This window comes from Protobothrops mucrosquamatus, unplaced genomic scaffold, assembly GCF_001527695.2.
Source record: "Protobothrops mucrosquamatus isolate PMUCROS unplaced genomic scaffold, P.Mucros_1.0 scaffold1897, whole genome shotgun sequence".
NCBI lineage: Eukaryota > Metazoa > Chordata > Lepidosauria > Squamata > Viperidae > Protobothrops > Protobothrops mucrosquamatus.
The window spans coordinates 245375-257904 of record NW_015388023.1 but is presented as its reverse complement, the minus strand read 5'-3'; the positions used below and the strand labels follow the sequence as shown (position 1 = coordinate 257904).

At 38.4% G+C, this 12530-nt stretch overlaps 1 protein-coding gene across 1 annotated transcript in view; it reads left to right on the top strand.

Annotated features, from left to right (window-relative positions):
- MAP3K9 (mitogen-activated protein kinase kinase kinase 9) overlaps positions 1-7010 on the top strand; it is a 39262-nt gene extending 32252 nt beyond the window's left edge. Inside the window, exons 10-11 of the mRNA XM_015823521.2 lie at positions 363-1166; positions 6538-7010. Of these exons, the coding sequence (XP_015679007.1) occupies positions 363-1166; positions 6538-7010 (1277 nt within the window). The remainder of the gene's footprint in view (positions 1-362; positions 1167-6537) is intronic.
- Positions 7011-12530: the final 5520 nt, after the last annotated feature.

Here is a 12530-nt window from a genome sequence, read left to right as displayed (position 1 = left end):
TGGATCAATTAACGTAATTGATCATTGCAGGGAATTCAGCCTTATCTATAACAGTTGAATAGCACCTCTGTCCTAGATAATCACCTACAAAATACAGCTTTCTTAGAACTGTTGTCTTTTAAAAGATATGTGAGTCAATATAGTTGCATAAGAAAGAATAGAGGATTTGTCAAATCAAAAGTAGCCTTTTGAAGTACTTCCTTGAATGAACAGAGTTCCGATATTTTGCACTCTATTCAAAATTCAGATTTCTATTGTTTTACCATGTTTCAAGATACACACAGTGGCAAAGTTAACCAATATGTATTTATTATATACAGTAGATGTTAAAAAGGTTTTGTGGGTATGCATCTGTATTTCAGACAACGAAGACAATGATTCTTTGAATGATACAGAGAGCAAGATGCAGCAATCCCCTGGATTTAACCAAGCATACCTCTGCATCCCATTTCAGAAGAATGACGACTGGGATACCCACTCTAGTGATCCTAATGAAGAGACTACTCCAGTGAACTCTTCCACAAGCACTCCTCAGGTCACTCCCACCAACAGCCTCAAACGTGGGGGCTCCCAGTATAAACAATGTCAATTGGCCTTTCTAGGCTGTGGGGCTGTGTTGGCTGCTGCTGGCCTTGGTTTTGATCTTTTGGAAGCTGGCAAGTGCCAGCTGCTAACCCAGGAAGATCAGGACATGTCCAAGGAAGAAAAAAAGAAACGTGAAAACATCTTCCAACGGGCTGGTCTGTCTCGGAGGAGTACAAGCCCACCTTCAAGGAAGATCTTCAGGAAAGAGGAACCCACATCCTTGTTAGGCGAACCATCCAGTTCTCTGACTCTACTCTCTTTGTCTTCAATTTCTGAATGTAACTCCACCCGTTCTTTACTTCATTCAGACAGTGATGAAATTGTGGTATATGAGATGCCTGTTAGTCCTGTGACAGTGAAGGCTCCCTTGCCAGTAGTTAGTAACCCACTAGTTAATATCCGAGTTGAGAGATTCAAACGGAATCCCAACCAGTCTTTGACACCTACACATGTGACTCTTTCCTGTGAAGCTCAGCAGCAGAAGCATAGGCGCACTCCCTCGGATGGTGCCATAAAACTGGCTGATCTCGTTCCTAATGGAGATTCTTCCAGTAATTCTCCATCAGGAGTGCTGGGAACAGGTAGGTTTTCCTTCTTCATTTTTATATTCCATACAAAGTGAGAGCATAAATGTCCTTGCCACTGCATTTCTGCAATAGTTGTTGATTCTGAAATAAGATTGAAGGACAAAAATAAGCTATTTTTGTACAGACAATTTGATCAGTAGAGAAGACTCTCATAGGTGCTGAAGGAAAGAAGGAAACCTTTATCCAACTTCTTTTCATCTTTCCTCATACTAGCAGGTTTATCTTTTTATTGTAGCTTCTGGTTCTAACTTCCCTTCCTATTTAGCTTCCTTTTAGCACAGTGGTTCTCAACCTTCCTAATGCTCCGACCCTTTAATACAGTTCCTCATGTTGTGGTGACCCCCAACCCTAAGGGCTCTCCAAACACGCACCGATGCCGCCCACTCACCCACCGCGCCCGGGGCTTGGCGCGCCTCACCTGTCCTCGCCTGACCTGCCCGGCTCCAGAGAGAGGGTGAGAGAGAGAGAGAGCCAAGAGGGCGACAGCGCCGGCAGTGCTTAGTTCAGCTTCCTCCGCGGAAAGGGCCGCAAAGCAGCGCAGCCTCCGATGCTCGACGGAAACGAATCTGGCGCTGCAACGGCCCCCAGCTCGAAGCCGTGCAGAGACGGATAGAGGAGTGGGGTCTCGGTTCCTAAGACCATCGGAAATATGTGTTTTCTGATGGTCTTAGGCAACCCCTGTGAAAGGGTTGTTCGACCCCCAAAGGGGTCGCGACCCACAGGTTGAGAACCGCTGTTTTAGCATGATTTTACTTCTTGCACACATTTTTCTATGCTTTAGAACAGTAGTTGTAGGGTTTCTTTCTATGCTTTAGAAAGAAACCCTACAACTACTGTTCTATTACTTCATCTTTTCTTTAGTGTTCCCAATGTTTTCTTCTACTCAAGGTTGCTTCTTTATTTTGCTGAATTCTACATCCTACCAAAAGATAAAATTCTCTTGTGAATTAACCAAACTGAGCTAATATGACTAACGAGTGGCACTAATTACTCAGATGAATGAATGAATGTGCATATATTTTATAGCAGCAGAAAGATGTTCCCTGCTTTTAATTAAGACAACACATTATCTTAAAAGCAAATAACAAATATTAGACTTCCTGGAGCGACCCACAGTTTCGTTAAATCTCAAGGAAGCTATTTCATTCTTTGGCACAACTACATTATAAAAATCCCAAAACTGTTTGATTTCTTGGGATATATTATGGTTGATGAATTTAGCAAAGATTTGTTCTCTCCATAGAATAATAATAATAAAGCCCTCTAGCTAAAAATAAAACAAGAGGAACTGAAATAAAGAGTAACTAAGTAGTTGGGCAGCACAAAAACAACAAAGTTGGCCACATTAAAGCTTGTTCCAAGAAGCAGCTACCACAAGTATTTAAAAAATGCCAATACTGTATATTAAATATAAGCACCAGTTCACTGCAAGAAACAAACCAACTGATGTACAACACAGCTGTAGTTTTAACTCAATACCTTAAATGCAAAATCAACAAGAAAAAAGCTATTAAAAACCCAGTAAAATGGAAGATCAGGTTAGAAAATAAGGTCAGTGTGCTAAAATCAGATGCAAGCAAGCTAGAACAGGTGAAAGAAAAGAAGCTTAAGAATGAGAAAGCCAAAGAATGCCTAATCAAGATATATCACCTAGAAATAAGGAAAATCAAGAAGTCACTGAAAATAATAAAAGCAGCAAATAATAACCATAGCCAAGAAGATCAGCAGATAGGAGGCTCATGTTTGCAGCTTTAAGTTCGTTATAAAATTGATGAAGGTGGGATATAAATAAATAATTAAATTGTACACACTATAGTCAAATAATAAAGGTTTCTACCAATCCATCAATGGAGAGACTGCAATGAACCAGTCAACACCTGATGAAAAAGAAACATTACAATTCTGGGTGCAGCTTATGGGACACCCTAAAGAAATAACAAGAATGCCGCTTGGGTAAAGAAGGTGGAAAGAAAAAAAGCTGAAATGAAAGAACTTGCAATAAGAGCAGAAATGATACAGAAAAGGGCAAGGAAGACCAAGAATTGGTGAGCACCAGGTGAAGGTGAACTGCATGGGTTTTGGTTGAAATAGCTGACTGGTCTGCACCTACACATTGCCAGGCAGTTTAATAACATACTGCCAGGAGGTGAAATTGAAGATTAGTTACAATTCAGCAAAACCTACCTGATAATGAAAGATTCAGCAAAAGGGACAGCACCAAGCAATTACAGGCCAATTACCTGCCTACCAACAACTTTGAAATTGCTAACTGGTTTGGTAGCTGATGCAATCCAACAGCATCTATTTGAAAACAAACCCTTTCCATCTGAGTAGAATGTAAACTATCACAAACAAAAGGAACAAAAGATCAATTCCTAATTGACAAGGTGGTTTTTGGAAAACTGCAAGAGAAGGAAAGTCTGCAATTTTTGGAAAACTGCAAGAGAAGGAAGTCCAACCTGAATGTAGCATGGATTGATCATAAGAAAGCATTTGACTCCCTGCCACATGATTAGATAAGTGCCTATTCTATTGACAGGAGCCAATAGAAACATCAGAAACGTTATGCTAAGATCAATATCACCATGGAAGACACAATTCCTTGGCAGGAGTTATAGACTAGGAGAGGTAAATATTAACAGAGAAATCTTTCAAAAAGATCACTCTCACAACTACTATTTGTCACTTCATTGATTCCTCTGTAAACACTGCTAAACAAGTCTGCCTATGGCTATCGGACATCAAAAGCATCTGCCAAGCTATCCCACCTCCTCTACATGGACGATCTGAAGCTATATGGAAAAACACCATCTGAAATAGAATTGCTGCTAAACACTGTCAGTATATACAGCCAAGATATTGCCATTGCCTGGATAAATGTACTACCCTTACCATCAACGGGGGAAATAGTGAAAACTGAAGGAATCAAGATGCCTCATGGAAATAATTTCAGGCATCTGGATGAAGAAGATCACTACAAATACCTAGGCATCCTTCAAGCTGAGAACATCAAGCCAATTGAACTCAAGAAGAAGGTTAGAAGTGAATACATCATGAGAGTGGAGAAGATCTTAAAGTCCAAACTTAGTGGAGGAAATGTCATCAAGTCAATTAACACCTGGGAAGTTCCAGTCATTAGATATAAGCCCTGGATAGGAAGATCAGAAAAATAATGACAATGACTCATGCCCTTCATTCACACAGCAATGTTGACAGACTCTTATTTACCAAGGAAAATAGGTGGGCATGGACTCTCGCAAATACACCTAATAGTTGAAGAAGGAAAAAGAGCATTGGAAGAGTATCTGAAGAACAGTGAAAAAGATGTACTGAAACTAGTATACCATATTGTTAACAAAAGTAAAGGGTGCCTTGGGTACAATCCCAAAGCATCTGGAGCATCACTTGAATGCCAATGATATTGGCAAAATCACACCAGTCAACTCCAAAAAAACAGCTTTAGTTTAAACAGCTTCCATACTATGAGAATACCTTTAACACCATCTAAAAACAACTGCCTATCTCAGGTCTTGGGAAGAACTTATAGGTGGATAAAAATGCCAAATCCACTCTAAGCATCTGGCAGATTGTGCACCCAACCTTAATAATAATAAATAATTCTGTCCCAGCACTGAAAATGACAGTATTTTAACTTACAGTTTTTAAGGCTGCAGATATAGATACTTAGATATTTAAAGGTTTCTAACCATGCCCTTGCAAATAATACCATGTCACCCTAGTTTTGTCCATTTTCTTAAGATATATTAAAATGCATATTACAATAAACATAAGGGTTACGATAAAATGAAATTTTCATTTTCTCACAAAATACTACTTTTTCCATTTGAAATATATAGCTATAAGTTTGTCATTTTATTGCATAAAACTGATACCATAACTTGGTTATTCTGAAGTTATTTTGGGTATATTAGTAAGATGGGGGAAAGTTCTCTAATTTCCCTATTTAAAGGAAAAATAAAAATGCTATAGACTTCACTATTAATACTATTTTAAATATATAATTTTTAAATTAATTACAGTTGCAGTTGAAAAGAAATAGCTTTTTTTTAAAAGAGTTCACAAACTTTTTTTTATAAATGGTCTGGATATAATCAATTTAGGGGGGAAAAAGTCCTGTATCTATAACTGAAAGAGACTCGAAATAAATCTCTTCCATTTCTTTGTTGTCTTTTTTAAGAGGTTTAAGTCAATATGCTATATACTACATACATACAATATGAAGTGTAGCACTTTGGTTTCCAAGAGAAGAAGGTATTTCAGCAGACATGGGGCACTCACGTGGCACCTGTTGGCTGTGTCTCAAACTAATAACGCCATTTCCCAGGACCTGTTCTCTGCAGCTGCAAAGCAGTCCTGGGAAAAGACATACCTGATTTAAGATGTTGCCACTTGGTACAAAGTGAGAGCCTTTCCAAAGCATTTTTTTTCCTTTTTGAGTTTTCACAGTCCTATTGTGCACCTGTTCAGGATTCTCAATAGTGCATGATAGAATCACTATTATTTACATAGCTTGTATCCTGCTGAATTTTGATGTATATAGTATGCAAATAAATGCTAATAACAAGGATAATCAATGCATACTCTTAAAAAGCTGTGTCAGTTTTCAAATATAGTTAAAGAACAATTTAAACTTCAAGAGACTCATAGGCTAATTACAGATAGACACTGCATTTTTGTTTGGAGGAAGCCCCATTTGAACTGTGAAATTACTGGTAAAAAAATGAGCTTTTGAGCAAAGGTTCCACCTTCTAATCATAAAAACTCTGTGCTACCCTGAAATCTAGATGCAGTATCTAGACACAATAAGAATTAATGAGAAAATGTTACTATTTTATTGTGGGTTTTTTTTGTTTTAGGTTGCTTTTATTAAAGCAGTGGCTAATGTTCCCAGCAGTTCTAAAGCAAGGAAGGATAAAAGTAGTCTTCCATTCTATCTAAAGCAGTAATGGAAACCTTTCTTTTTCAGTATAGATGTGCTGTTCTCTGTCTTTACCATCTATAAAATTTGGTTTTAGAGTTTAGTGCGAAGTTGTCCATATTGGAAAGATAATTCCAGCAAAAAGATACATAAAACTGCATGTTGCATATATGGCGACCATATAACTGGTCACTCTATTCTTGTACTTGAATTTGCCATACAGATTTGCTGGGATCAGCGTTAACAGTCACCGCAGCTCCTATGTGAACTGAATCCTCCCTCTGTCTAATACAGCCTTTATATACTAAATGATCCCAATGCCTCATTTCATCAGTGCTGTCTAACTGTTTGGTTTCTCTTTCTTCTCTCTCTCTCTCCCCCTTCCTTTCTTCTGTTTGTGATTTTTTTTTCCTGGTGAGAGAATAGGTATAATAAAAACACCCAGTCCAAGTCAGGGTCCAAATGAAGTCCCTCGACTGCCAGATCCCAACCTCATCTTCCCTCCAACCCCCAGGCGTTATAGTGCTCAACAGGATTCCTTGTTGGAGAGACCCAAGACCTTGGAATTCCTACCTAGGCCACGCCCTTCAGCTAACAGGCAGCGAGTTGATCCCTGGTGGTTTGCATCCCCAAGTAAGGTTAGGGGTGAATCCTCTGCTAATAGCTCCAGTACTGAAACTCCCAGTAACATGGATTCCTGCTTTGCCAGCAGTAGCAGCACAGTTGAAGAGCAGTCCGCGCTGCTTTCTTTTCATGTCAGACTGCCTGAAGAGGAACGGACACTGCTGGACATGGATGTTGAAGGTCAGAATCAGGACAGCACAGTGCCGCTTTGCAGAGCAGGACTCAGAACACGTAAATCTACAGCATATGAACTCAAGCAAGAATTTTGGTCCTAGCATGAAATCCACAAGGGGCTGGTAAGCTCCTTTTTGCTTCAGTTCTACTTCTTGCACTAAGAATGCACTTTCAAGACAGGTAAAGTAGGAAGTTGGTGCTGAGGCCATATCACATTTCTTGGCCCACTACAGAACTGGTATTGGGGAGCCCCCCTTTTTTTTATAGCTGCATGTGGCTGAGCTACACAGAGTTGCTGACTCTTTTTCTGGGGTTTCTTGTAGTCCTTGTTAAACTGCAACAAGCAATGCGATACATCTAAGCCTCTGTTCTTGATTTTCAAGAATACTATGATAATTTGCAAAAGTAGACATCAGTGTTTATACACTGTTGCAGAGCAGGAAATTATGTAAAAATGACCCTGCACCAGCACTCTTGCCACACGATATATTGTTTTTCTCTCTCAGTGCTCTAAACCAGGGGTGTCCAACCTTGGCAACTTTAAGACTTGTGAACTTCAACTCTCAGAATTCCCCAGTTTGAATTCTGCCAGTTGAAGCCACAAGTCTTAAAGTTGCCACGGTTGGACATTCCTATGCTGGACTTCCTTCTTCTCCTTCTTCTCCTCCTCCTTCTCCTTCCCCTCCTCCTCCTCCTCCTCCTCCTCCTTCTTTCTTCTTCTCCTCCCCCTTGTCCTCCTTCTCCTCTTCCCCTTTTTTTCTCCTTTTCCGTATGCATATGAAACTTCTTTTGAGTCTGAATATTGTAGGCGTGGGGGATTCTAGGCTATCTGCAGGAAGCCTTCATTTTTTTAAAGTTGACAATATTGTGGGTTTTGACATCACAATGCAAGCCCTGCCCCTTACATATTTGTAGTACAGCTCATATATAAAAGGGGCAAAGTTTGTACTACACCTTTTATCATTTGCCCCCCTCGACTCCCCCCTTCACTCTGGGGGATTGATTCCTCACAAATAATGAACTTGCCAATGTCATATAAAGCATGCATTCTACTATAATGATTTCTGTTGAGATATAAAGAGCCTTGAGTTTCAAAGTTGCCTATTTTACAGCTCCTGAAGTCAGCTATTTTGGATGGGTAAATGAATGCAGGGTTACATCAGGGCAGATTCACCAGTGGGGTGTACGGTAGTGAGGAGGCTCTGATAGTGGAAGAATTGGGGCACTGTGATACTTTGATCTAACCCAGGGGTAGTCAACCTTGGCTCTTTTGTGACTCGTGGACTTCAACTCCCAGAATTCCTGAGCCAGCTGTGCTGGCTCAGGAATTCTGGGAGTTGAAGTCCACGAGTCACAAAAGAGCCAAGGTTGACTACCCCTGATCTAACCCAATCATGGAAAAACACATCTTCAAAATTACAGAAGGTTGGGGTTGCAATTAGAAAGTGGTATAATTCAATGAAAAAAAGCAGACATAGAATTCTGCATTCTCTGCAGAGATTTTGGCAATATTTTGCATGAAAAAGGTTGTTAACTGCACATCCTTTTTTAACCTAATCTTCTGATTAGGAGTCTAAAGTTTTGATACAAATCGGTTAGCGATGTAAGGCAAGCAACGTGCATCGATCTCTTATTCCCATATTGTTCTATGATTGGGTCTATTTCTCACTTTCTTTTATTTCAGCTGCTGTGATATTTGGTTTTTAAAAAGATCTGAAAAAACTGTAACTCATCTCGTAGACTTCAACTCCCAGAATTCCTGAGCTATGCTGGCTCAGGAATTCTGGGAGTTGAAGTCTACAAGTCATAAAAGAGCCAAGGTTGCCTACCCCTGGCCTAGGCTATATATTTAACTTCAGCTTGTGGGATGCTTTCTCCTATTGTAACTATTTTGATTTTTAGTTGATAGTTTTTGTTTGACAATGAGTGGCTACAGTTCCTTACTTTGAACCCTAAGCTGGCCACTTGTGAAGAATGTTATAAAAAGTTTTGGCACCATTGTTGCCTAAAAACTAAACATGAATTCTGACAATTCAGGCTTAACTTTGCTTGTGCCACCAGCTTCTTGTATGACATTGGGCAAATCATTTTGCCATATGTGCCTCAGTTTCTCCATCTGTACTAATAGCTACCTCATGCAACAGAAGTGTAGACTTACTGTGCAAGTGGGAACTTATGCCCTTGATAGTAGACAATTTATGTTAAGAAAAGTTACATATGATGAAAAATCTCTCTCTTTGTTATAAAGTATAGGCTAGGTAAATCTTGAACTAGTTCCATATCAGTTATTCATCTAGCTGGGCCTAGAGAATACAGTCTTAACAATCAGCATGGAGAAACACTTGCACACTGATGTAGTCTGGTGCAATGGCTTGTATCTTTCTGGGGTCAAATGCTACTGTTTTGTATGCTTAACATTTCATCTCTATATTGTTACAATTATAAGCATTGGCCAGCCAAGGATAGACAATTCCTAAGCTGCTAATGGTGGTTTGAACTTTGCACTCATCATAATCATGTTTGGTCTTATCACAATTCCATTTTTTAAACAAATGGAAGTCATTTGGTATGGCTTTAATGAAGAAGGTGCAGTGGAACAATTGGAACTTTGGGTAATCAGGACTGTGAAAAATCATTTTGTGGGACATTTCATGAAGTGACTGAAGCACCCTCCAGATTCACTATTCAAAATCAGATCCACAACGTAGAACAACTTCAGAGTCACGTCGGTAAAACTTTTTGAGGGAGTCAATAGACTTGTACGTACATCCGGACAAGGACTTCGTTTGGCTTACCAATTATTTGGGAATCTTAGAGGTTCGAGATTGACGTACTAATTGTAATATCACGTGTAACGTTTTTAACTGAGATTCTTGTCGTCTGAATGGTTTAAGTAGTTATTTCCAAATTTCATGTTTGTTATTTTATGTACTGATTTATTTGAATTTCACTTTTTTTCCAAAAACTTCAGGGCAATGTATGTTGTCCTCTCCCATTCCATCTACCATATCTTTGCAATAATGTGATTTATTAAAGATCTCTCAGTGAGATTAATATATCTAAATTAGATTTAAAATTTGGGTAACCCCAGTTCAAGTTCATCTTTCAAACACTATGCCTTGAGGTTTCCTGCCTGAGCAGGGGGTTGGACTAGATGATCTCCAAGGTCCCTTCCAACTTTATTATTATAAAAATATTAATGAGCAGAGAAAGATTCTAGGAAAGAAGAAGTCAGATTCTCATATGCTTTATCCTTACCTACAGTATATATGAAACCACTGGGTTTCAATGTAACCTGACAGGCAACAAATCTATAAGGCGATTGCATTGTTAAAGGTGAAGTACTTTTTAAAACCTTATTTCCAATTCCCATACTTACCTCCAACCGATATCTCACAGGAAATCCTCTACCATAAGCTTTTCAGCACTTCAACACAATATTAACACATGCACACACACACACACACACACACACACATAGACATAGACATAGACATACATATACACATCTATATATAATGTATATCCCCAACTCCACCATGTATTGCACTTTGCTAGGGGAAAATTCCAAAATTATTTGTGCAGCTTCTGTTTATGAATATGCAAATTATTAATGCCTATTTTTTCATGTCAGGAAAAAAATGGACTTGTTATCAAGCTCTCCACCTGAGGAAAATGCTGTATGTTGGCTAGAGAGAACTTTTCACATATACATCCTTCTTTACAAAACCTGGAATTTGTGACATCGTAAGCTAACGAAACTGTGGCTTGTCACAATATGTTAAAGCTGGTATTTTGCATCATGATTGGGCACATAAGCTATCCATGTTTTCCAAATGAATCTTTCATATTATTCCATACCTATGAGCAAACTATTTTTTTTTCTGTGAGGGTAGAGTGTGGTCATCGTATTACCCTATAAAAGAGCAGAAATTTAGCACACTGTAACGTAAGTATCAGCATTATTTAAATGTTTGTGTGCTCTCCAAATCTGAGATTAAATGTCTTCAATGGATATACTTTGATTGTTTATTGGTGCCGTCAACACGCACACGTGTCCATATGCACAAATTTGGTAGGCAAAGTTTTGAGGATTGTTGTGCACAGTTGCAGACTCTATATATTGATTGTGCATTTGATACCTTCAAGAATAATTACAAGTAAGTGATCTGTTTCTTCTTTTATATCTTGCCACATCTAATTATATGTAACGTGTGTGTGGGGAGGGGCAGGATGCTTATCAAATTGACTCCTTTCAATCTGTATCTGCTGAAATTTAGAAGTGTAGATGGGCCAAAATCTACCTGCTGTAGTCATTATTGGCCTTCTCTGAATCTTTTTTTTCTCTCTTAATTGATTGGGTGTGATTAGGTATTATTGAAAGACTGCTCATGTGGAATAATTGTACACGCGTGATGTTATTTCACAGGTTAGGTCCTGTGGTCTTGCATGCCCTGGTTTGGAATGCTGCCATTTTAGGTTGATGTTAGTTTAGGTATACATATCAAGTATTTTGCGTATAGAGGAGGTTGGATTCTTGGTTTCTTCTCATTCAGTCTGGCATGATAAAATCCATTGGGGTTTCTGTCCCAATATGATGTTTGTTAAAATCTTGCTATAAAGGCAGTAGTACAGGAAGGTCTGTTTTTGTCCCAAGTTCATGTTACAAGTTTTGGTATGCTAAACACTCTGTGTTCTTCATTTTGTGATAGTGGTTAAGTGATGTGGAAGTTTGCCTTTTTGTTTGTGCTCAAGCAGCAAGTTAGGTTTTCCCACCCACTCATTAAAATAAAAAATTTTTTACAATGTCGGACAGCGGAAACCTCAAATTTTTATAACTGTCGTCACTGACCAAACAAGATGATAACACCTATGTAGTTGTTCAATGTAAAACACATTAAATAACATAAAACCCAAAACAGTTACATAATACATATATAGAAATAACACAAAATTAAATAAAATAGCCAGCAAACAAAATGTACATTGAATAAGCTGATTTCCTTTTCTCTTTTTTCCCCTGAATGTATTGGGGGGGGGGGGGAGGTAAACCAAGGATGCCAAGCAGGCTTGGTTCAATGGCTAAGACTACCATTGTATTACAGTGTAATGCTATTCTAGGCCTTGTCTCAACATTAGAGCACACTTACTTGAATAAAAATTGTTAAACATTAATTGCACTATGATATTTTCATTTCTTTACAAAGTGTTCTTTAGAAACATTGGAAAACGTGCTATTATAAAGAATAAACCAATCATTTCTGTTTATAATGCTACAAAATACAAACCTAAATCTGGACAAGATTTGGACAAGATAAAGCTTACGTCATTCTGATTTCTGTCAATATAGGTAACTTCTGAAAATGCTTTATTATAGTCACTAATCGGAATTTTACCAGGTAATAGAACAATTAAACAGGTTGTATTCAAATATCTTTTTTAAGAAATCACAAAATTTTAACTACATCATTGAGGCAACCAAGTCATGTTGGATTTTACAAAATAAAACAAACATTTGCCACATCAAAGGAAATGGAATCAGCCAAGTTCAACTGAAATAGCTGTATGTAAAATAAATCACTACTGTCTAGTACAGGGTAGGCAACCTTGGCTCTTTTATG